At 36.1% G+C, this 25711-nt stretch overlaps 3 protein-coding genes across 4 annotated transcripts in view; all 3 read right to left on the bottom strand.

The window, feature by feature from the left end:
* Positions 1–1252: 1252 nt before the first annotated feature.
* Positions 1253–4116, bottom strand: LOC111635674. The gene is made up of 2 exons (XM_023380706.1): positions 4093–4116; positions 1253–3343 (listed from the first exon to the last, which is right to left on the bottom strand). Exons 1-2 carry the CDS (start codon positions 4114–4116, stop codon positions 1571–1573), a joined length of 1797 nt encoding a protein of 598 aa, XP_023236474.1. The 3' UTR covers positions 1253–1570.
* Positions 4117–4256: 140 nt separating this feature from the next.
* LOC111635960 overlaps positions 4257–25711 on the bottom strand; it is a 28726-nt gene continuing 7271 nt past the window's right edge. Inside the window, exons 2-3 of one of the 2 annotated variants that reach the window (XM_023381116.1) lie at positions 5574–7511; positions 4257–5537 (exon numbers count right to left, since the gene is read on the bottom strand). In XM_023381116.1, coding sequence (XP_023236884.1) covers positions 4272–5537; positions 5574–7511 — 3204 coding nt within the window. In that variant the 3' untranslated portion in view covers positions 4257–4271. Of the gene's footprint in view, positions 7512–25711 lie in introns of both variants that reach the window. The other variant, XM_023381109.1, reaches the window with a different exon arrangement.
* LOC111635972 overlaps positions 22813–25711 on the bottom strand; it is a 9611-nt gene continuing 6712 nt past the window's right edge. Inside the window, exon 2 of the mRNA XM_023381128.1 lies at positions 22813–25711. Coding sequence (XP_023236896.1) covers positions 22851–25667 — 2817 coding nt within the window. The 5' untranslated portion in view covers positions 25668–25711 and the 3' untranslated portion in view covers positions 22813–22850.

The following is a 25711-nucleotide window of genomic DNA, read 5'->3' as shown; positions in this document are numbered from 1 at the left end:
AAAAAAAATTTTTTTTTCCTTTTTTTTTATGACAAAAATACGGTGGCGCTTGAGGCGCTAACAGATTTATTTAACCTTTCTCACTACTTTTTATCTTTTGTCTTTTCTCTTCTTTCCCTCCTTTTCCCAAATTTGGGTCTATAATCCTTTGAGTCACAACTCTAGTTTTATTTAGTAATCCTTCGTCATTCACACATCTCCAAGTATTTGAAAATATTTCCTTTTCACTCAAAAATAAAATATGAATGAAGGTTTACAGCTTTGTGAAACTTTTTTTTTGAGTTTATGCTGTTGAAATAAATAAATAATAAAAATTAAAACATTTGTCGGTTTTGTTTACATGTTTATTGGGCCACATTGAAACTTGCCTTGGGCCGCATGCGGCCCACGGACCGCGGGTTGGACACCCCTGCCCTATAGCATACGTCACTACTTGCATTCATATTCCTTAGTGGGGCTCTTGGGAGCACTCTCTCTGGGGGCACGGATGGCAATTAGCTTTCTCTTGCTTTGTTTCAACTGTCAGTATATAGTTGCTTTCAACTTTGTATTTTAATTCTTATTTTCTGTCTTCTTTTTAGTCTAAATTCTGTTAGTCCTAGTTGTAAGTTAGATTAGGGAGTCTTATCTTGATTTCTGGTTAGGTTCGTCCTAGGTTATGGTAGGTTAGTTTAGTTAGTGAGTAAGTTAATGTTTAAAAAATAATAATATGCTGTATTTTCACTTTATACTCGCTCCATATTACGACAACTAAAAAAAAATAATCTATTTCGTCACGATACGTTCCGACGACCACAAAATACATCGTACAATCTATACTTCGGTGGGTCGACGTCATTCGNATATTTATTATAACCGCGTAACAATTGCTTATATGATTAAACCGATAAATAATCTAAACCAAAACACCTTTGTCTGACAGAGCCTTACGGTGCACTATGCAGACACGAGCGAGCGAGAATATGTGGCGAGACGCGATAAATATCAAAACCTCTCAGATATGTGCGAGAATCAGAAATTCGCTCTCGCCAGCGTTATTTCTCGCTTTTCGTTTGTGCATGGTTTTCCTTTGCGAAAACTAAATCGCTCGCTCTAAATTCGTGTCTGCATAGTCGCACCCTTACATTTAGTTACTAAATGAAAAGCCGAAAGTAACACTAGAGTAACAGAATTCATAATAATCTAAACACGGAACTGTCATTCTTTTAAATATATTGCATCGCACATATAACACTGTTTGTGTAATACAAAATGGTCTCTCTATATGTTTGTCGATCTTTAATGGACTGTAAAAATATGAAAGTACTGCGGTTTTGCAAAAAATAACGTTTAATGCGGAATGAAACACTGGTACAAAATGGCTGCTACAAATGACCGTTACAGAACTACTCTCGTTCACAAATTTTTTAAATAATTTTTTTTTTATGACAAAAATACGGTGGCGCTTGAGGCGCTAACATCCCGGCCCGCGTTGAAGTAATACTTCAATAAACAATATTAAACATAAATTTAAATTTAATTACAACAGAAATGGCACATATAGGTCACCAAGACGAACCACATTTTCTTCCTAGATGGATGGTAACAGGCACAGTTTGGTTATGCTTCTCTTAAAAACACCCTTAGGCGTTTTCACCAGAACCACTCTCACCTTTCCGTCAGATCCCTTGATTACTTCTTGTACTCGGCCCATCGACCAACTACCGGGTGGGAGATTTTCATCCTTTAAGAGGACCATTGAGTTTGGTGTTATATTGTCTTTCTCAAATTGCCACTTATGTCGGGCCTGTAAGTTGTTTAAGTAGTCCAATTTCCACTTACGCCAAATAACTTGAACAAATTTAGTTAACATTTGCCATTGAGACAAATAATTATCTGGTTTACCAGTGAGATCTGATTCAGGTAGGCTAATCAGAGGTCTTCCGATAAGAAAGTGTCCTGGAGTTAGAACTTGGAAGTCGTTTGGATCAGTGGACATAGGAGTGAGCGGTCGGCTATTCAAAACTCCTTCTATCTGTGTGGTGATGGTTATAAACTGTTCTATAGTTAGATGCGAGTTACCTACGGTTCTCTTTAGGTGATGTTTAAAGGACTTGACTCCTGCTTCCCAAAGGCCACCGAAATTTGGTGATCTAGGTGGTATAAACTTCCAAGTGACCTCCTCGCTGGTGAGATAGTCAGCTAAACTGTCAGGAGGTGCTCTTACGTAGTTATGTAGGCGTTTCAACTCAGCACTGGCACCTACAAAATTTGTGGCATTATCTGTCCAAATTGATGCACTTTTACCCCGTCTGCTAAAAAATCTTTTCAAAGTTGCTATCATTGCCTCGGTTGTTAAGTCAGTAACTACTTCAAGGTGAATTGCCCTAGTCACAAGGCAAACGAAGATTGCGACGTAGCACTTGTGATAGATGCCCTTTCTTTGTCCTTTATATTTAATAAGAAAAGGACCACAAAAATCAATCCCTACATGTTTGAAAGGGGGATTTGGAGTGATTCGCTCTGAAGGAAGATTTCCTAGGATTTGTTCCATGCCTTTGGGTTTATTTCTAAAGCAAACGATGCATTCATGTACTACCCTTCTAGCCAGGTTTCTTCCACTTAAAGGCCAGAATTCTTGTCTGACGAGATAAAGTAAAGTTTGCGCACCAACATGCAAATTTTTCAAATGATAATATCTCATAATTAAGTAGGTTAACTTGTGATTTTTAGGTAGCAGAATTGGAAACTTTTTGTCAAATGGTAAATTTGAATTGCTCAATCTACCGCCGACTCTCATTAGGCCTTGTTTATCTAGAAAGGGATGCAATCTGCTTAACTGACCCTTCGTTAGATTCCTTCTCATTTGCAGTGTTTTTATTTCTTCGGCAAAGGCAATTCCTTGTACCTTGCCGATCAAATAAATTTTGGACTCCTGGAGTTCTTCCCTTGATAAAGGTCCAGATCGACGAGTTACATGCCTTATGTTATGTAGAAACCGGAAAATATAACTGAGTATGCGAATTAATTTCATATAATTATTATTAAGTTCAAACAAGGTATTGTCAAGGTCAGAGCTTGACACTGACATTAAATTAACGTCCGATTGGTTTTTAAGCTCAGATAGATATTGTTCATCTGAGGAAGTGTCGATGGCATATTCATCCTGATGTTCAACGGATGATGCTAGTTGAGATTGCGGCCCGCTCCACCATAATTCCATGGATAGTAGATCCTGCGGTTTTAAACCCCGAGAAACTACATCTGCAGGATTGGAATGGGAGGCTATATGTTTCCAGTGACAGCCTTCAGTAATAGATCGTATCTTTTCCACTCGATTCGCAATTGTGAGATCCGAAAGGCCCTGGGTGTATTTTATGAATTTTTATCGATAATATTAAATTATCGACACAGAATATTATTTCATTTTGTGTGAAAAACTTGTGTTTTAGACGTGGGAAAAACCAGATAACAGATGTTACTTCCTTCCACAGAAGAGAACATCCGCTGTTTTCCGTATCTGGTTAAAAATCTCGCTCAGATGGGAAATGGTTACCCCTCATTCATCCCCCTTTCGTCCGTTCTCACGAAAGAGTTACTGGACGATGATTGGACGAAATTTTTGAAATAAAAGGGGAGATTAGTCAGAATTCGGGGAGTTCAGCGACGGAGTTCTTCGACAGATCCGAAGCATACAAACTCCACATACGTTTCCCTCCTGATGGCCAACGCCCATAACGGAGCCCGATAGACTAAGTCCCGAGTCTACACTTAGAAGAAGTGAATCTTTATATTTGTGCACGAATTGATCTCCCATACGAAAGAAATAATAACCCTATCTACAAGTGTCCTCTACCTATACAGAAACGAAGACGACAACTACAGGTCGTATGTTTAGAATCATTTTGTGAGCTCTCTCTCTCGATCGCGCATTAGCCTAGGTTAAGTCGTAACCTTTAGCTTGTCTTGTAATCGTTGTATTTGGTTATTTGTATTCGTTTGTTTGAGATTCATTAAATTTACCCTTGTTTTATTTTATAAGAATATCTCCTCAATTCATTCCGAATCAGATCGCATACGCGTGTTTGTCCGCGCATCGATAAATTGACAAACTGGTGTCGGGAACCTGACAAACATCTGAACTTCGCCGTTCAGATCATCTTTGTTTACGCTCTCCTATGAAAATATTTAAGATCAGATCTAGAGATCTGCATCCTAGAGATCTAGTCTCACCGACTAGCTGTCGATTAAGTGTTACACGAGTACTATCTACTCCGTAACCCCGGCTAATCTCACACAATAAAGGTCTTCAGGCGATATGCGGGAGTGTTGATCCAAGCGATGGCAATAGTTGAATCTGTGTGTAAGATCACCTCAGCTATATCCATTCGCAGACATGAGCGTACTTTCTTGATCAGCTGAGACAGTACAAGACAAGCTGATAGCTCTAATCGAGGGATTGTAATGACCTTAAGAGGAGCAACACGAGATTTACTAGCAATAAGTCGTGTCTTGCCAGCTCCATCTTCCTTTATGCAATGCATGTAAACTACTGCTCCATAAGCTGACTCCGAAGCATCTGCATATCCTAGCAAGACAGCTCTTTGAAGGGGGTCTGTCAAAATATATCTAGTAATCTTAAGGTCGTCCAAGGCCTTCAAGGACGATACAAAGTTCACCCATTCATAATTAAGGTTTTCTGGTAGAGTATCCTCCCAATTGAGCTTACTGAGCCACAGTTTCTGTAGAAAGATCTTTGCTCGAATTATAACTGGTGCTAGAAGACCCAAGGGGTCATAAAGCCTGGCGATGACACTCAACACTTCTCGTTTCGTATAAAGCAATTTTTCTGGAATCGATACCTTGAATATGAACTGATCTTCAACCGGTTTCCAAATAATGCCTAAGGTTTTTACTGTTGGTTCCGCACTTGAGGAAAAGCAATGCTCTTTATTTTCTGGTGAACTGCTGTTCATCAATTTCATTGAATTAGAATTCCATTTGTGTAGTGTCATTCCACATGTGCTCAACATATTGCACAACTGAGATTGTAGTTCGAGGGCAGCATCGAAATCTTGCTCACCTGATACGATGTCATCCATGTAGACATCTCGTAATATGGTTTTAGAGGCCAGAGGATAGCTTGCTGCTTCATCGTGAGCTAACTGCTTAAGAGTTCTCACCGCAAGAAAGGGAGCACTGGCGGTTCCGTAAGTCACAGTTTTCAGTCTATAGGTGACTGGCATTTCATCTTCCTCGTTCTTCCAAACAATTCTTAAGAGATCTCGTTGCGAGGGCTCAATTAGAATTTGACGAAACATTTTCTGGATATCTGCTGTAAATGCGTACTTGTATTTTCGAAATCTTGTCATAATCTCGAAAACATCTTCCTTTACTTCACCTTTCAAGAGATGATCATTTAAGCTCAGTCCAGAAGTTGTGGGAGCAGATGCGTTGAAGACTACCCTTAACTTTGTAGTGGTTTTGTCTGGTCTAAACACACCATGATGCGGAAGGTAATAACATATGGGGTTTGCTACCTGATCACCAGAATGCTCTTGCACCTTTTCCATATGATCCAAATCCAAATACTCCTTCATGAAATTCTGATATAACTCCTTTAACTGATTGTTCCTTGATAGTCTCTTCCATAACTGATTCAATCTCCTCAATGCTAATTTCCTTGACTCTCCCAAGTTTTGTATGTCCTTGGTTGCCATCTGCACAATATATCTCCCGTCCTCATTACGTCTGTGAGTTCTTTGATAATGATCTTCGCAATACTCCTCTTCTTTACTCATCAAACTTGGAGCCTCTGTTAGAGTCTCTATTTGCCAGAACCTTTGTAAACACTTATCGACTGACTCTGGCTCTGATATTAGTCCACAATATTGATCTTGATTATTAGATTCTGTAGATCCAGTTGCGATGTATCCAAAAACTGTGTTACGAAATGTTAGGTTATTATTGCACGATGGACGAATTTGATCGTTCTTAACTATTTCAAAGAATGCTTCAGCTCCAATAAGCATGTCAATCTTGCCTGGTGTAGCAAATCTTGGATCAGCTAACTGACATGGAATTTCTGTTTTGCTAATGTGTAGAGAGGAAACAGGAAGTAAATCCGTGATCCTTGGCACCACCAAGAACTCTAGCTTCTTAGAAAAAGATCCATTGCCGTTTATTATTGTGGCAATCAGCCTAAACTTGACCGAGGTTTTATTTCCACTTATACTGGAGACTGTGAGATCGATTCTTTCTTGCGGGGTACCCAGACGACTTGCGAAATCTCTAGTAACGATATTTGACATACTGCCCGAGTCCAATACTGCGCGCGCTTGAATGCTGGCTCCGGTAGTATGATTTAAAACCCAAACCATGGCTGTCGAGAGAATTACTGTCTTATTTCCATTGTCAATGCATGACAGTGAGTGAGGTATACCTTCACGAAACTCTATTGCGTCGGGATTAAGGTCCTGCTTGATTGGAGTCGGTTTGCTGTCGACCACTGGCACATTTGAACCAATCATAGCTTGTTTCTCTCGATGCAGTAATGTATTATGTCGCTTTCGGCATATCTTACAGCAGCTCTTAGAGTTGCAACTGGATAACTTATGCCGATCACTTAAGCAATTGAAACAGAGGTTGTTTTTGGCCACCACATCGTTTCTTTGGGAGGCTTCAAGCCGTAAAAAGGAATCACAAGTGTAAACAGGATGATTTTGCTTACATAAAATACAATGAGACATAGAATTGTATTTTATGAACAAGCTTTTCGGTTTAACTCTATCTTGACTACACCTTGGTTTCACGAACGTGGTCTTATTAATATTTTCTAAAATCTGAGAACGCTTTTCCAAAAATGAAATCAAATTATCTAGTTTAGGAACGTCATTCGAACTGATACTGAACTCATACTGTTTTAGAGTCTCCTTATCCAGCTTCTGAAGTACGATATTTAAAATTAAGATATCAGAAAGCTCATTCCTTTCATATCCTAGGACTTTTAGTGCTCGCATATTTCTATTGATGCTATCAATTAAACTCCTCAAACCCCTTGCTGACTCATAAGGTAATTTTACAGAGTCCAGAATCGCATTAACATGGGTTTCTACTATTAATTTCTTATTTTCGTACCTTTCTTGTAGCGCTTGAAACAATGAAGCAAATGAATCGTTTAACGTTTCTAAACTCTTAGCTTCCCCTACGAGAGCAGCCTTCAAATAATGTAGTTTTTGTTCTGCCGACAGTTGCTCGTTTGACGAAATGATATTATCAAATTGCATTTTAAAGTTACTCCATTCTTCATATTTTCCAGAGAATTTCGGTAGAGGAATCTCCGGCAAATTAATATTGGCGGAATTATTTCGAACTACGGGGCCCTGAGTCACCGTGACCACGGACGAATCTGCTTCTATTCGTTTAATACGAGACTGGATCTTAAATTTACAACTTATAATTTTGTCCTCATATTCTTCACTATTGACTATCTCAGTGTCATAATCAGTTGGGCTAGTAATGAAACCCTCAATCTNCTATATAATAAATATAAAAATTAATATAACAAAAATATATATTAAACCAGCAAAATATAACCGCTATAAGTTTACGGGTTTTTAATTCCCATTGCCTTTTCTATCATGTATTTCCTTGCCGTTGGAAGAACATTAGCATCCTTGGCGTTTAAGCAATTGTTATTTACTTTACTCTTATATATCTCCATTTTTTCTATGCTAAACGCAATAGTCGGAGAATGGTCCGGTTTAACTATTTTTGCATCATCCCACTTTACACTTGCTCCTTTCGTTTGTGCCATAATTGCCAAAATGGTGTTGTTGTTCCCTTTATTAACGNAATGGTCCGGTTTAACTATTTTTGCATCATCCCACTTTACACTTGCTCCTTTCGTTTGTGCCATAATTGCCAAAATGGTGTTGTTGTTCCCTTTATTAACGTCATACATGTGCTCCTTTACACGAACCGCCAGGTTCCTTGTGGTGACACCCACATAATCCTTTGTCACTCCTAATTGTTGATTTTCAAAAAGAATTCTATAAACACCAGCCTTTTTTTTTTCATTCTTAACTTGTCCTTTTCATTCCTTAGTAATTTCTAGATGTTTGGCGCTCGCTTATAAACAGATCTTGTGTTCTTATATTTACACAATTCTTCTATTATTTTCTCTACATTCCTGTTGTATGTAAAATTATTAAACATACTTTTTAGTTTATCTCGTTTGTTTGTCTCTTGTTTGTAACCTTTGATCAGTCCGTTAATTGTAGATGTTTTGTACCCTAAAGTTTTCGCAATCTTCTTGATTCTGTTAATCTCTCTAATTCTATCTTGTACGTTGGTGCAATATAAGAATGCTCTTTTAATAAGTACTCTTGACATCTTGTATCTAAATGGATCATTAGACCATGCCGGGATATATAGTGGAGCATGTGTGGGTTTTAGATATACTGCCGTTTGTACATATCCTTGTTTAAATCTTATGTTAGTATTTTAAAAATGTACCTGCGTATGACTTTTTTGTTCAAGATTTAGTTTTAACCCATGTTTATTGTTATTTATCGTACTTAAAAATTCCTCAATCCTTCGGTTATCCTTCCAAATTATCAATACATCATCTACATATCTTTTGTATAATATAATGTCCTCCATGTAGTTTTCTAGGACTTCCTTTTCTAGTTGACGTACCACTAATTCGCACAAGAGACCCGACATGAGACTACCCATTGGCACTTCTTTCCTTTGTTTGTACACCGTCCCATTGAACGTAAAAAAGGATTGGTAACACATGAGATCCGCCAATTTATTTAAGTCTTCCATATACGCCGTTAATCCTGGATTATGTTGTACCATAAATTCAACAAGGGTATTGAAACAAGATGTTAAATTCATGGAAGGGTACTGTACATGCTTTCAGAATTCATAACAGTTCCTATCTCATCATCCATCAACGCCAAACCTTTTAATTCTTTCAGTAACTTATTTGGATCCTGTGTTACATATATATTATCTTCCAAACTTTCATATATATACTTTTTTTAATCGTTTCTATAAAATAAAGGTTGGCGCACCACATTTCTCAACTACCGGTCTAATTTCTTTGTTTTGCTTGTGCGTTTTTGCGAACGCAAAGATTCTGGGTATTCGGGGGCACGGGTTATGTGCCTTTTTTAATAACGTCATGCACTTAGCGAATGGAGATTTTTCTAGCTTCTTAACTTTGTTGTTCGTTACTGTCACAATCTTTTTGTCTACTATCTCACATTCCGTTTTCTTAATATAATCTTTAATGGCTTCATTATACCTTCCTCTTTCCATAATCACCATTTGTTTAGTTTTGTCCGCTTTTGTTAACACCAACTGATTTTTCGTTAGCCATTCTCTTGTATACTTTATATTCAAATTTTCCCTACAAACCATTTCACGACTTTCCTTTTTTTTGAAAACCATCTTCCATCTAAAATAATCCCTTTGTACTTCATTAAGACCGGTCATACCTCTTTCCATTTCAGCCATTGTATTTTCCCAATCTCTCTTGTTATTTGGCACGTAACTGGGTCCATTCCTTAATACCATATCTACACTTTTTGGTACTTTAATCTGGTCCCATAGAATATAGGGCTGTGAATTTCTATTTCGTTTTTTGGTAGCTTGTTTCTTTACAATCCACCTTATTTTTTTGTAATATTTCTTTTCAAGGGTATTTGTTACCCGCTCCGTTAGTCTTACTACCTTCTCATTGATTTCTTTTAACAATTGCTGATTTTTTGATATATTGCATCTTCAAATTCAATACACTCCTTTAAAATTCCATATTTTTTGTTTTTTACAATCTTAATAGATTTACGTAAACATGTCTCTTGGAACCTTCTTTTTAACATATAGCATTCTACCGGTATGCTAATTCTGTGTATGGACATTCGAAATACCTTCTTTTCAACACACTCCTTAAGAAACTTAAACTTGCAGTTAGTCTTAACTAGCTTCAAAGTAATCTTTCTGTATAACTTATAATCGTTGGCCGGTGCCGCCATCGCAACTATTCTCACTTCCTCAGCCGTTTACTTACAAATATAATCAAACACCAACGTTTGGCATAAAAATGGAGATATATAAGAGTAAAGTAAATAACAATTGCTTAAACGCCAAGGATGCTAATGCTCTTCCAACGGCAAGGAAATACATGATAGAAAAGGAAATGGGAATTAAAAACCTGTAAACTTATAGCGGTTATATTTTGCTAGTTTAATGTATATTTTTGTTATATTAATTTTATATTTATTATATAGTATGTTAAAATTTTTTAGTTAAATATTTAATAGTTTACTGTTTGTTGTAAAGATGTTTAAAAATATGTTAAAAGTTTAAATTTAAAATTTGTTCGAAAGTCTGGTATTCGATTGTAGAACAGTAGTTTGTTGAAGATGGCCTATTAGAAGTAGGCTGAAAACGTTTGAGTAGTAAAATAACAATAAGTTCAGCAAGTGTTTGGTGTTTGATTTTATTTGTAAGTAAACGGCTGAGGAAGTGAGAATAATTACCATTCATGGTTAAATGATGAGGTCTTAGATACAAGTTTGCCTTGCCAGGTTTATTCAGTACTATTCCTTTTGTTTTAAGGGAGTTAAAGTGAAACATATGCTCTATTTCCCAGCTGTAGATCCTTTGAATCATAAGATTGCTCTTGCTCTCTAGATCTGCTCTTGAGCGTCCACCCAGCAGCATCATAACATCGTCTGCGTATACAATCGAATGTGCTTGTCCAAAATTCCCTCTGAGGAAACTGTCGACGGTTATATTCCAAAGCACGGGTCCACACAAGGACACCTGTGGACATTTTCTGAAGATAATTTTTCTTACGTGATGCTGTCCATATTGTAAAACCGCCATTCTTTCTTGTAAGTAATCTTGGATAATTTTAAAGATATTACTTGCACATTTAATCTTACGCAGTTGTATTTTGATGAGTGGCCACCAAGCGAAATCGAATGCCTTAGGTATATCTAAACTTATTCCTAGAACATATTTATTAGATTCAAGCAGACTCTTTGTTCTCTTAACCATTTCTTCTATTGCATCTTTCGCAGATCTTTACGGTCGGAAGCCGAGTTGAACGTACCAGAGACATTTGTTTCTTTCTACAAACCAGGAGAATCTACCAGTGATAAGTTTTTCAAATATTTTTCCCTGTACTGATAACAGGGAAATGAGCCTAACATCATCAGTAGAACCATGCTTTGGCACGGGTACAACCTTGGCAATCTTCCAAGCACGCGGAAAGATAGCGTAGCGTAAGCATGAGTTATAAAGTTGGATTAGGGGTTGCGGTATAAGTAACCATAATTTCTTTGCAATTTCAGTTGAAATATTGTCCAGTCCGGGGACCTTTTCTTTATTTAGGTTCCAGAAACCTTGACTAATTTCTCCATCTGATAAACGCGGCATATTCTCAGTGTTATCTATCAGATCAGCTTCCATGCGGATGCATAGAATCGTTCTCAGGATCATCTCTAGGGCAAAAAGTCTCGAGCTGTAAAGCCAGGGTTTGAAGAAGTGTCATTGGCTCAGAATTAGGTGCAGTTATGATTTTAGTTTACCTGAGTTTATTACAACACATTTTCGTTATAAAGCCCCACGGGTTTTTAGAGGTCTCAGTACAGAATTCACGCCAACTGCGTAATTTCTCAGTCTTAATGGCGTGCTTGTAAAGTCGTTGGCTTGCTAGATATGCTGTTTTATGCACGTTACGCATGCGATTGTCCCTGCATCTTTGGTAGGTTCTTAAATCTCGAGTGGTTCGACAGAGATTTTCAAGGTCATTAGTTCACCATGATACACGTCTTTTGTGTGGTGTCTTTTTAGGAATAAATAAATCACATGCGTGTGTTATTGTTGCAATATTACTGTCTATTTGTTGACTAGCATCGATAGGACTGTCAGAATAATAGGATATCAAGTGAGTTTCCAGATAATCCTTTAATCCCAGCCAATCTGCACAATTTAGGGCATATTTCAAAGGTGAAGCATATGGAGAGATTCGTCCATCTTCAGAATTTAACAGATCAAAAGTGATCAGAGCATGCTCTGTAAGACTATCCTCAGAAAGGACTCTCCAATTATTAATTTTTGTGTAAGTTCTACTGCATCCAACCGTGACATCGATCCAACTCTCACCCTATGAGAGGTGAGAGTCGGTGGAGATAGAGGATTATTTATAACTAAAAGATCATTATGCATAAAGAATTCCTCAAGTAAACCTCGTCGTCGATCGAATACTTCGCCACCCCAAGCGGGTGAGTGCGCATTCAAATCGCCTGCGATTAGAATATGTGAGTTCCGAAATGCATCAACAATTTTTTGAAGACTGCTAATGAACTCCTTAGAGTCAGCATCGCCAGGAAAATAAGTGTTTACCGCAATAAGACGAATTTCCGTCAACAATACTTATAAAGTAATCATGTATTGGTTACTGAAAGCAATGTGATGCATAACCGATATATTTCTATTTGGTACTAAGGTTATGGCCACGAATACAAATCAGTCCCTTGAAGGGCTGGACAATAAGTTGGAAGACACGCTGGAGTATTCCTGAGGCAATATGGTTCTTGAACCAACACAATATCATAATTATTAATATTCATACTTAAAAGTGAGGTAGCAAAAATGCTCCTCCCTACATTTATCTGCAAAAACGTATTTTATTATAGTTATTCGGTTCCATATTCAGTTCTAGAAATAATAAAATTTTTAATACGCTGTTTAACAGAACAGAAGCTATCCCGTGCATTGTGTTGGTTGTTATGTATATTGTTGCGCAAACAGTTGCAGCAACTTGATTCATTCTCTAAGTTTGGACATTTATTGAAAGAATGACTCCCCGCGCAATGACTACAAATACTTGTATATGCCGATTGCAAGCAATCTCTCGCCGAATGGTGATATCCACAACATTTGAAACACTGCAGAATCGAATGGAAATCAACGATTCTGCAGCGTGACCATTCAACATTAACTTTTTCAATATTTAAGAGGAGTTTTCTGACATATGGCGATGTTTCCACTACCCAGTTTATATATGTAGCATTCTTTTCCCTAGAACGAATTTGAATCTTAATTGCCAGATAAATTCTTCCTCAGATAGGTTTTCATATATTGCATGGTTCTGCTGATAAATCAATTTAGGAAGGTTTTCCTTCGTTATATCATTGTGAACAGAATAAATAGCAACATGTGGCCATTTTTGGGGGGTCGTCGAGTTACTAGCTCTGGTATCTGTTCTTGTATGGTTTATTCCAAGACTGTTACATCTCTATTAGTTCTCAGTGTTATGGCCAGTCCTCCACCACGAACTTTCCTGAGTTTTTCTATACCTGTGTGCATATTGGAGGGTTTTATCGTGATATTCATTAATTTTCGGACAACTTCACTGTTGTTGTTAGCCTTGTCCTTGGTGTAAACAAGTAATACTTTTTTCAAAGAATTTGTTTTGTGAGAAATGTTGCTATTTCCCATACGTCCACTAGTCTTCACATTCGTAGTATAAAGTGGTGGGGAAGAAATATATTGAGATGTTTTATTTTCAATTTTGTCCAGTTTCTCAAGACTACAACTTTCTGTGTATCAATAAAGCCCTCACGGGGGGCAAATCGGGATGTTTCATCCTGAATTTCCTTCAATCTATTTAATGTTGTCTTCTGAGCCTCTGAAAATTCTTCAACCGTAATAAAGCGCCTTGTATTATTTTCAATTTTATCTGGTCTCTCACGGAGCGCTTTCTGTGTAGCAAGAATTCCTTCAATGTTGAGATTTTGCATGATATCCTCCTTCTTTGCCAAAGAGGCAAGTCTTTTTTCTAAAATTTCTAGCAGCTCAAGATTCTGAAAACTATTTTCCGCTAAGTTTATAACAGCAGCAAATTGGTCTGTTATTTATTGCATATGTGCACCAGTATTGAGTTTTCCGTTTGGATTTTCAGAAATATATGTTTTAATCTCTTCTAATATATTGTGTGCATTCTTGTGGAATGCTTCTATACAGCCAGATTCCATAATATCAGAATTCATTACGGCAAATTAATAAATAAATAATTAATTAGAAATGCAATATATATATATATATAGACAAACAAGTTGAAAAAGAAAAAATATAAGGAAAAACATGCGAATAACCGATTATATACTTATCCAATTTTATTGAATTTAGCATCAAAAGAATCGTTATGAGACGCCGATTCAACAAATATATAACTCTTTCTTTACCTAGCAAAAATAAGCCCCAAAAAGCTCACTTCCGATTACACTTTCTAGAATTTAATGGAATAAATGGAATAAAGGTCAATGACCTTTGACATGTTGAAAATCGAACGTGATATTAGAATCTTCATAATTCAAAAACGGATTTTAATAAAATATTCAACGTAGATTACATATGCTAACGACAAAGCGGGGTGTAAATATCATAAGGAAATCTTCAGCCGAAAGCCCACAATTCGTGTTCGATGATCGCCCGGAAGTCGATAGAAAAACAGATTATCGGATAAATAATGACTCCAGAATCACAAAATTTAACAGGTATACTTGCAATAAGACTACGCATAAATCACCATAACAAAACCCGGTTTTCCTTAGAGTTTTCCGGATAATCGATCCCAGCCATATTTTACTTTATACTGTATATAAAAATTTTAAAAAGTGAAGTGGAGTCTCAGAAACCCTGTGCAACTAAAAAAAGTTAAGCTATAAACTTAAGTAATACGTTTAATACAGTATATTTCTAACATTCTAAAATTAGCAATATAAGCTGGATGTAATGTATTGCATTTCTAACACAATAAAATGGGTTTCGAACAAATAAATGAAAATTGTTGTTTTTCAAATCCGACTTTCATCCGAGTTCACGAATTATTAAGAGTCAATTAATTCCCAGATGTTTTATTTATATGCATTTCGAATCGAACTTCACATCGATCTCTGCTCAGTCTACAAAGAATGGAAATTGTTTTGTAAATTTATAGATAAAATTTATATTGGAGATATAAAAACATTAAATAAATAAATTACAATAGGCACAGTCTGTGATGGAGCCACACCAGTAATTCCTATTTTTCGAAATCAATGACAGGAATAATCATTCTGCATCGCGTAACATTTTTAAATTATATATCATATTGAAATAAAATATAATAATTTTATTACCGCATTAAAGAAAATTTACACATACAACAGATAAAAGGAATAGTATAGAAAAAGAAGCAAAGTTGAAAAAGATGTTTTTACTAAATGACTATCCTAATAAAATAAAAGAAAAAATGGGAAAGAGAATGCACAGCTAACAGGTACAAAGTAGAATTTAAAGAAGAGTTAAAGCATATATTCTTTCCCTATATTAAAAATAATTTCGAGAAATTCAAAAAAAAACTTTAGGAAGGTTTATATAGAATTAGCTGCTTACTTAAAAATAAATTTAAATNATCATCTGGAGAGAAAACACTATAGTGGATATTTTGGTAAGAAATGGTTAAGCAATAAAAAAGTTTATAAATATATTCTAAATTCTAAAACCATTAAAAGTTTCCATACTAAATAAGTTTCCATATTTATTTAATGTTTTTATGTCTTTAATATAAATTTTATTTGTAAATTTACAAAACAATTTTTATGGTTTGTAGACTGAGGAGTCGACGTCAAGTTCGATCCGAAACACATATAAATTAAACATCTGGGAATTAATTGTCTCTGAGTAATTCTTGAACTTGGATGAAAGTCGAATTTGAAAGACATAACAGTTTTCGTTTATTTTTTTAAAGGTTATCTAGCATCAGATTAAGTTAGCCTAGCGTAACTCAGTCTAGTTCACAGCTCTAACCTCCATGTACTTGTCTTTCACGAGGCGAGTTGAGCTTATTCTTCAGAATGAACTAAGGATATCTGACATTCGTCAATTTAATGAAAATAATTCATGGTAAAATATGAAGAAGATCCAATCTCATTGAAGGTAATGTTTTGTAAAAACTTTCTCTTTTCATTGGAAATGTCAGTTAGTAGGTCGAAGTATTCGAATTCTCGTTATAAGAAAATTTTAACTATTTTATATAATTTAATCATCACTATTCCATTGTACTTCTGTATAAGGATTTTTGAACTTTTACTTAGTAAATGTGTTTCAATGAATTCAGCTAATTGATTGTCATTTGCCTGACTCTATCGACTTACTCACGATAGAATTAGTCACCTGATTAAATTTCTAAACTTTAATCATGGTTACACTCTCTCTTAGTCTATGTAATCGAGTAAGTGGTGTGCGGAGTCCTGATTCCCAGAGTTCTAACCGATATTACGGGATATAAATGGTAATAAAAAACGTGACGCAAATTTACAATAATAAATGGAAGAAATGTTTAAAATCTTTACTTTTTTTAGAAAAGTAGTAGCTTAGTGTCACCTGATAATTTTTAATTTTATGTTATTAAAATGTTTACATGACAGTAATAATTTTTTTATTATTGTCACATATGCGGTTAAAGTTGGTTGCTTATACATAGTTTCCAGGAGACTTTTCTAATGTACAGTCCTCAGTTTGCATTTTCGTTTTGTTTTCAAAATTCATTTTCTTTAGCATGAAAGTGGGGAAAAGCATTTAAATGTCAGAAATTCAGATTTACCTTATTTGCAAAAATACTTTGCCTAACTTTCTTATTAATGAACAGGTCTGTATTTTTAATATTATCTATATAAGTTACGGGACCCATAAAACACTATCTTTTCATACAAAACATTTCGGAAAATAAGTATATAATATAAAGAGGCTTTTTCGCACTTTGATCTTTTAATATTTGCCATAAAAACGATTTCCCTGTACTGTGATTTAAAAAGTATTATTAAAATACACCTGTTATCAAAAAAGAAGAATACAGCATTTACCATTAAAGTATTTTTCACAAATACATGTAAAAACTGTTTACATACAATAAATAATAATTCTTTTAATTAAACAAGATTTTTATTTAATAGATGAAGTAAATAGAAGTTACCTATTGTATCCTATTGACAATCCTCTACTCAATTACATTCTACATCAGATTACGAAACTTATTTCTAATAGACTGTTTTCCCCTTTAAAGTTATACATTTAGACAGGTTTTATTGTATTACTTGCTGTTAAGAGTTATGTTGTATCAATAAATTGAGAAGTCATAAGTGTGGGTTTGACAAAAGTTTCTTATTTATTTATTTCTCATTTTGATAAAATAGGATAAGTAAGAATACGACATCGAATATGCATAATAATCAGTCGATGGATGATGCTGTGAAAGAAGGAATAATCTCTAAATTAAAAAAATTTTTTCGATATTTCTTTTGGTATGTATCTTTAACTTATATGTATATATAAATGAATAAGTTTATTTCCTATGCACACATAAGCCATTAGACAAATCGCTATGTAATTCAACAGTTATGTTAACATACTTCTAACTTAGATAATATTGTACAGTACATGCCATTTCAAAGTATTAAAAAAAATTTCTATACTGTATACCAATTAGTTTGTGTATACATTCGATTTGAATCTATTACCAACTACAAGTGTTCGGTGGATATATCCAAATATAAGTAGTGTAAGTCTAAACTAGTGTTTGATAAATGCAATTTTAGTTAATTCGTTGGATAGCTGATCTATATTATGAGTGTTTTAATGTTCCTCTCCAACACAATATTCTGTAAAATTTAGTGTCACGACACAGCGAAAGCAATAGGATAAATACATGTAATAAAAAATTTATTAGTAACTTTATTTAATATAANTAGTGTAATTTTGCCAATAATACTAGTATTTCATTTTTGTCAAATATATTACTTTAGATATATTAATAAAAAATGAATTTTTTCTCGTTATTAAATATATTATTGTCAGGCAAACTGTTTTTAAATTAAACTGATTTCAATAACAGTGTAATTTTTTCATGCACAGTTAAAATTCTCACTGTGAATAACGTAAACACATAATTAAGAATATCAAGGGCAGTTATTTTCTGACTCCATTTCCTTTTCCATTAGTAATGTGGCGTCCCACAGAGATCACGTAACTTTTTCAAAAGTCAGTTTTCATGACTTTTAGAAAAAAACTTTGAAAAATGAATTTTTTTCATACTTTTTGAGTCTCAGTGAATACAATACATAAACCTTGCACTGTACACCAAGATTTATGCAAAAGGTATGTTGGTGTCACGAGTATCACATGCATTAAACTTGAATAAATTGACTTGGCACTATTTTTTCAAGTGTAGTAAATAATTATCGCAATTTGTGGAAACATCAATATAAGATCAATATATCTTAACAATAACTGATATTACTTTTATAATTTTCTGGATCAATATTAATTACATTCCAGTGGGCAAATTCATTTATGTCTCACAATGCAATTTAAATGCTAGAGAATTCTCAATATTTTGGTACAAAAGCGAGCAAAATTTTAACATCGAAACAATTAAGATGAATGATTATTACGTAGTAATTTCATTCCGTTTTCGTGTCTTAAAAATGTATTTTTTAACATTAATAAAAGCTTTTAAATTATAGCGTTTTTGATATACAAATTTGACATAATGATAACAATTGACAAATTTTTATGATTTCATCAGTCATTAATAGTGTTACAACGAATAGTATACAGTCGACCCCCCTATAAGATACTGAGGAGTCGACGTCAAGTTCGATCCGAAACACCGACTTCTTACAAGTCGTTCCAATCACAGCCCGACACGTGTCAAGTTTACGGACTATGGCTGATTGAAAGGTTTTCTTCCATAAAATTAATCGATTCTACACTAATCCGACTCAACATTTCCAAAATACGTATATTTTTTCGTAGTTTTATAGGAATCGTAATTATAGGGACCGTAATTATAGGGGGGTCGACTGTATTCTGCCTCATTAAATTTCTCACAAGCACATTTCTGTTTAACAAGCAGCCATCGAATTTGATGTTTTCTGTCATATTTCGAGCAATGTGTATTTCATATTTAAATAGTCAGTTTATTAAAGTAAGCAACTGTATTATAAAAAATGAAATATAACGTTATAGAAATAACTTCTGAGGAAACTAGTCATTTAGCTTTTGTTGCTTGTGGGCAGTCTGAGAACAACCCCTCTTGCATGATGGCTCACAGTTTCCCCACTAGTTTTCTATACTAGTAAAATTTTTATATTGAATCATAAACTACGATAACATCTTCAATATATGGATTTTATCTACTATTTAATAAAACAAAATATTTGTGGATTGACAAAAATGCGTCTTTTATATCTATTTTAATGTAATATAATTCATAAAAGCAAAAATTAAACATATTATATTTCAAATCGCTATGAAATAGATTAAATTATGGAAATCGACAACCGGTTTTCTCCCCGTTTCAAAGAAATGTATTGGCTTTCAAAGTAACGATAGTAAAACTCTCTCCACTTTTTCTGGTAAAAGTAATACACCTGGCCTCTACCCTGAATAAAAATGTCAATAAAGCTTAATTGTTTATTACTCTAATTGTTTTTCTTGGTTAAAACTTGGTAGTTTGACAATTTTCGTTTGTTCCCATAAAAATTAGCACACGAAGATAAATTTGTCAGAAGAGAACGATATTATACGTAAGTGTAATGGTGATATAAGTAAGTGATTACGAAACGATACCTAAAGGATCTTTTATTGAAAAAAAAACTACACATGAAAGTAAGTTTTGTACCCTGATGGGCCACCTCTAGAGTGAATACACGATGTGATATAGGCAGACATGGAGAAATACAATGTCGTACAGTGTCCCGAGACATCTCGATTCACAGTTGCTGCAAACAGTTCTCTATTTCGACCAAACTCCTTAGCTGTCTAAGTTGGCATTCCCGGTGATTCCAGACGCTTTCGATCCATGACGAACAGCGATTGGTCAGGCCGAGGAAGTATGGCAATGTGGCAAAAGCCGTCTTGTGACAACTTTGCCGTGTGTGGCATTGTCCTGTTGGAAAATGGCTCTCTTGACCCCTGGCACCGGAGGCAACACGTGTGGCTGAAGGATATCACTAATATACCGCTGGGATGTCATAGTCTTTCTGTTTACTACTAGAGGTGACCCGCTGTCATATTTGATGGCATCCTAGACAAACACAATGGCCGTGGAGCAGTGTGCCGTTTCAAAGCGTAAGCTGGATTTAGGCGTTCACCACAGAGACTATGGACACGAAAGCGGCCATTCGCAGTTCATAAATTGTCTAAATTCATCGCTGTAGACGACTTGGTTCTATTCCGTTGCGGCCTGTGAGCGGACAGAGCTGTAGTGGTGTATCTCGGCTCCGTTTTAATTTGCGTTTTCTCAGAGAGTTTTCGTCTGATCTTCGTTTTCTATACACCGTTGGATAGTACTATTCATCTGCCAACGGCGAGTGTCTGTTTTACCTAAATCGGATAAGTAGTTTTTTTATTTATCTGCGTTTGTTTTTTTTTCGGACTTTGTCGGCCGCATCGGGTTCCCAGCCCGCGATCGGCCCGCAATCGCGACGATGTTTGATAGCGTGCCCGACCGTCTTTAGTTTCTGTAATTTTTGTTACACTATCATTATTTGTTCATGGGCTACACGCGATTTTATTTGTACCGTTAGACAAAGAAGTGTCTATGCTCCACGTGGTCTGGTAACCTTTCGGCGTGGCTTTGTTCGTGGCGACGTTTTGTTTGGCGGGCCTTTTATCGTGTTATTGTGATNTCCAAGCCTATCTGAGAAAGTATATATTTCTGTGTTTCTCTGGAAAGCCACAAATGCACATCCTACTTCATCGTTCTTAGAACCATCAGTAAAGATATTCAGGTTCTGTTCCAACCAGGCCTTTAAGAGGATCATTGAGTTTGGTTTTATATTGTCTTTCTCAAATTCCGCTTATGTCGGGCCTGTAAGTTGTTTAAGTAGTCCAATTTCCACTTATGCCATATAACTTGAACAAATTTAGTTAACATTTGCTATTGAGATAAATAATTAGAGAGGTTGAGGCACACGTTTTAAACGTGTAAACGTGTACGTGTGACGTTCGGCGCCGCTTTCCCGTAAGCCTAAAAGTTTGACGATGGTGTTTGGAATGTCGAGCGTGATTCCACCGACTATCCAAACATCGTTGTCAAACTTTTAGGCTTACGGGAAAGCGGCGCTGAACGTCACATGTACACGTTTACACGTTTAAAACGTGTGCCTCAACCTCTCTATCATCTGGTTTACCAGTGAGATCTGATTCAGGTAGGCTAATCAGGGGTCTTCCGATAAGAAAGTGTCCTGGAGTTAGAACTTGGAAGTCGCTTGGATCAGAGGACATAGGAGTGAGTGGTCGGCTATTCAAAATTCCTTCTATCTGTGTAGTGATGGTTATAAACTGTTCTATAGTTAGATGCGAGTTACCTACGGTTCTCTTTAGGTGATGTTTAAAGGACTTGACTCCTGCTTCTCAAAGACCATCGAAATTTGGTGATCTAGGTGGTATAAACTTCCAAGTGATCTCCTTGCTGGTGAGATAATCAGCTAAACTGTCAGGAGGTGCTCTTACGTAGTTATGTAGGCGTTTCAACTCTGCACTGGCACCCACAAAATTTGTGGCATTATCTGTCCAAATTGACACATTTTTACCCTGTCTGCTAAAAAATCTTTTCAAAGTTGCTATCATTGCCTCGGTTGTTAAGTCAGTAACTACTTCAAGGTGAATTGCCCTAGTCACAAGGCAAATGAAGATTGCGACGTAGCACTTGTGATAGATGCCCTTTCTTTGTCCTTTATATTTAATAAGAAAAGGATCACAAAAATCAATCCCTACATGTTTAAAAGGGGGACTTGGAGTGATTCACTCTGAAGGAAGATTTCCTAGGATTTGTTCCATGTCTTTGGGTTTATTTCTAAAGCAAACGATGCATTCATGTACTACCCTTCTAGCCAGGTTTCTTCCATTTAAAGGCCAGAATTCTTGTCTGATGAGATAAAGTAAAGTTTGTGCACCAACATGCAAATTTTTCAGATGATAATATCTTAATTAAGTGGGTTAACTTGTGATTTTTAGGTAGCAGAATTGGAAACTTTTTGTCAAATGGTAAATTTGAATTGCTCAATCTACTGCCGACTCTCATTAGGCCTTGTTTATCTAGAAAGGGATGTAATCTGCTTAATTGATCCTTCGTTAGATTTCTTCTCATTTGCAGCGTTTTTATTTCTTCGGCGAAAGCCATTCCTTGTACCTTGCCAATCAAATAAAATTTGGACTTCTGGAGTTCTTCCCTTGATAAAGGGCCGGATCGATGAGTTACATGTCTTACATTATGTAGAAACCGGAAAATATAACTGAGTATGCGAATTAATTTCATATAATTAGTATTAAGTTCAAACAAGGTATTGTCAAGGTCAGAACATGACACTGACATTAAATTAACGTCCGATTGTTTTTAAGCTCAGATAGATATTGCTCATCTGAGAAAATGTCGATGGCATATTCATCCTGATGTTCAACGGATGATGCTAGTTGAGATTGCAGCCCACTCCACCATAATTCCGTGGATAGTAGATCTTGCGGTTTTAAAACCCCGAGAAACTACGTCTGCAGGATTGGAGTGGGAAGCTGTGTGTTTCCAGTGACAGCCTTCAGTAATAGATCATATCTTTTCCACTCAATTCACAATAAAGGTCTTCAGGTGATATGCGGGAGTGTTGATCCAAGCAATGGCAATAGTTGAATCTGTATGTAAGATCACCTCAGCTGTATTCATTCGCAGACATGAGCGTACCCTTTTGATCAGCTGAGACAGTACAAGACAAGCTGATAGCTCTAATCGAGGGATTGTAATGACCTTAAAGAGGAGCGACACAAGATTTACTAGCAATAAGTCGTGTCTTTCCAGCTCCATCTTCCTTTATGCAATGCATGTAAACTACTGCTCCATAAGCTGACTCCGAGGCATCTGCATATCCTTGCAAGACAGCTCTTTGAAGGGGATCTGTCAAAATATATCTAGTAATCTTAAGGTCGTCCAAGGCCTTCAAGGACGATACAAAGTTCACCCATTCATAGTTAAGGTTTTCTGGTAGAGTATCTTCCCAATTGAGCTTACTGAGCCACAGTTTCTGTAGAAAGATCTTTGCTCGAATTATAACTAGTCCTAGAAGACCCAAGGGGTCATAAAGCCTGGCGATGACACTCAATACTTCTCGTTTCGTATAAAGCAATTTTTCAATCGATACCTTGAATATGAACTGATCTTCAACCGGCTTCCAAGTAATTCCTAAGGTTTTTACTGTTGGTTCCGCACTTGAGGAAAAGCAATGCTCTTTATTTTCTGGTGAACTGCTGTTCATCAATTTCATTGAATTAGAATTCCATTTGTGTAGTGTCATTCCACATGTGCTCAACATATTGCACAACTGAGATTGTAGTTCGAGGGCAGCATCGAAATCTTGCTCACCTGATACGATGTCATCCATGTAGACATCTCGTAATATGGTTTTAGAGGCCAGAGGATAGCTTGCTGCTTCATCGTGAGCTAACTGCTTAAGAGTTCTCACCGCAAGAAAGGGAGCACTGGCGGTTCCGTAAGTCACAGTTTTCAGTCTATAGGTGACTGGCATTTCATCTTCCTCGTTCTTCCAAACAATTCTTAAGAGATCTCGTTGCGAGGGCTCAATTAGAATTTGACGAAACATTTTCTGGATATCTGCTGTAAATGCGTACTTGTATTTTCGAAATCTTGTCATAATCTCGAAAACATCTTCCTTTACTTCACCTTTCAAGAGATGATCATTTAAGCTCAGTCCAGAAGTTGTGGGAGCAGATGCGTTGAAGACTACCCTTAACTTTGTAGTGGTTTTGTCTGGTCTAAACACACCATGATGCGGAAGGTAATAACATATGGGGTTTGCTACCTGATCACCAGAATGCTCTTGCACCTTTTCCATATGATCCAAATCCAAATACTCCTTCATGAAATTCTGATATAACTCCTTTAACTGATTGTTCCTTGATAGTCTCTTCCATAACTGATTCAATCTCCTCAATGCTAATTTCCTTGACTCTCCCAAGTTTTGTATGTCCTTGGTTGCCATCTGCACAATATATCTCCCGTCCTCATTACGTCTGTGAGTTCTTTGATAATGATCTTCGCAATACTCCTCTTCTTTACTCATCAAACTTGGAGCCTCTGTTAGAGTCTCTATTTGCCAGAACCTTTGTAAACACTTATCGACTGACTCTGGCTCTGATATTAGTCCACAATATTGATCTTGATTATTAGATTCTGTAGATCCAGTTGCGATGTATCCAAAAACTGTGTTACGAAATGTTAGGTTATTATTGCACGATGGACGAATTTGATCGTTCTTAACTATTTCAAAGAATGCTTCAGCTCCAATAAGCATGTCAATCTTGCCTGGTGTAGCAAATCTTGGATCAGCTAACTGACATGGAATTTCTGTTTTGCTAATGTGTAGAGAGGAAACAGGAAGTAAATCCGTGATCCTTGGCACCACCAAGAACTCTAGCTTCTTAGAAAAAGATCCATTGCCGTTTATTATTGTGGCAATCAGCCTAAACTTGACCGAGGTTTTATTTCCACTTATACTGGAGACTGTGAGATCGATTCTTTCTTGCGGGGTACCCAGACGACTTGCGAAATCTCTAGTAACGATATTTGACATACTGCCCGAGTCCAATACTGCGCGCGCTTGAATGCTGGCTCCGGTAGTATGATTTAAAACCCAAACCATGGCTGTCGAGAGAATTACTGTCTTATTTCCATTGTCAATGCATGACAGTGAGTGAGGTATACCTTCACGAAACTCTATTGCGTCGGGATTAAGGTCCTGCTTGATTGGAGTCGGTTTGCTGTCGACCACTGGCACATTTGAACCAATCATAGCTTGTTTCTCTCGATGCAGTAATGTATTATGTCGCTTTCGGCATATCTTACAGCAGCTCTTAGAGTTGCAACTGGATAACTTATGCCGATCACTTAAGCAATTGAAACAGAGGTTGTTTTTGGCCACCACATCGTTTCTTTGGGAGGCTTCAAGCCGTAAAAAGGAATCACAAGTGTAAACAGGATGATTTTGCTTACATAAAATACAATGAGACATAGAATTGTTACATTTCACGAACAAGCTTTTCGGTTTAACTCTATCTTGACTACACCTTGGTTTCACGAACGTGGTCTTATTAATATTTTCTAAAATCTGAGAACGCTTTTCCAAAAATGAAATCAAATTATCTAGTTTAGGAACGTCATTCGAACTGATACTGAACTCATACTGTTTTAGAGTCTCCTTATCCAGCTTCTGAAGTACGATATTTAAAATTAAGATATCAGAAAGCTCATTCCTTTCATATCCTAGGACTTTTAGTGCTCGCATATTTCTATTGATGCTATCAATTAAACTCCTCAAACCCCTTGCTGACTCATAAGGTAATTTTACAGAGTCCAGAATCGCATTAACATGGGTTTCTACTATTAATTTCTTATTTTCGTACCTTTCTTGTAGCGCTTGAAACAATGAAGCAAACGAATCGTTTAACGTTTCTAAACTCTTAGCTTCCCCTACGAGAGCAGCCTTCAAATAATGTAGTTTTTGTTCTGCCGACAGTTGCTCGTTTGACGAAATGATATTATCAAATTGCATTTTAAAGTTACTCCATTCTTCATATTTTCCAGAGAATTTCGGTA

This window comes from Centruroides sculpturatus, unplaced genomic scaffold (genome assembly GCF_000671375.1).
Source record: "Centruroides sculpturatus isolate CEXI.00-Female unplaced genomic scaffold, Cexi_2.0 scaffold37, whole genome shotgun sequence".
Classification (NCBI taxonomy): Eukaryota; Metazoa; Arthropoda; class Arachnida; order Scorpiones; family Buthidae; genus Centruroides; species Centruroides sculpturatus.
The sequence above is the reverse complement of the archived record's forward strand: the minus strand, read 5'-3'. Positions and strand labels throughout refer to the sequence as shown.

Bases quoted from the DNA above. Each gene is read 5' to 3' on its own strand.
- LOC111635674 (XM_023380706.1), bottom strand. From the start codon at position 4,116: ATGTTTGTCAGGTTCCCGACACCA. The intron at 3,344-4,092 runs GTTTGTCAATTT...AAATACACCCAG, and splicing joins TTGTCAGGTTCCCGACACCA to GGCCTTTCGGATCTCACAAT.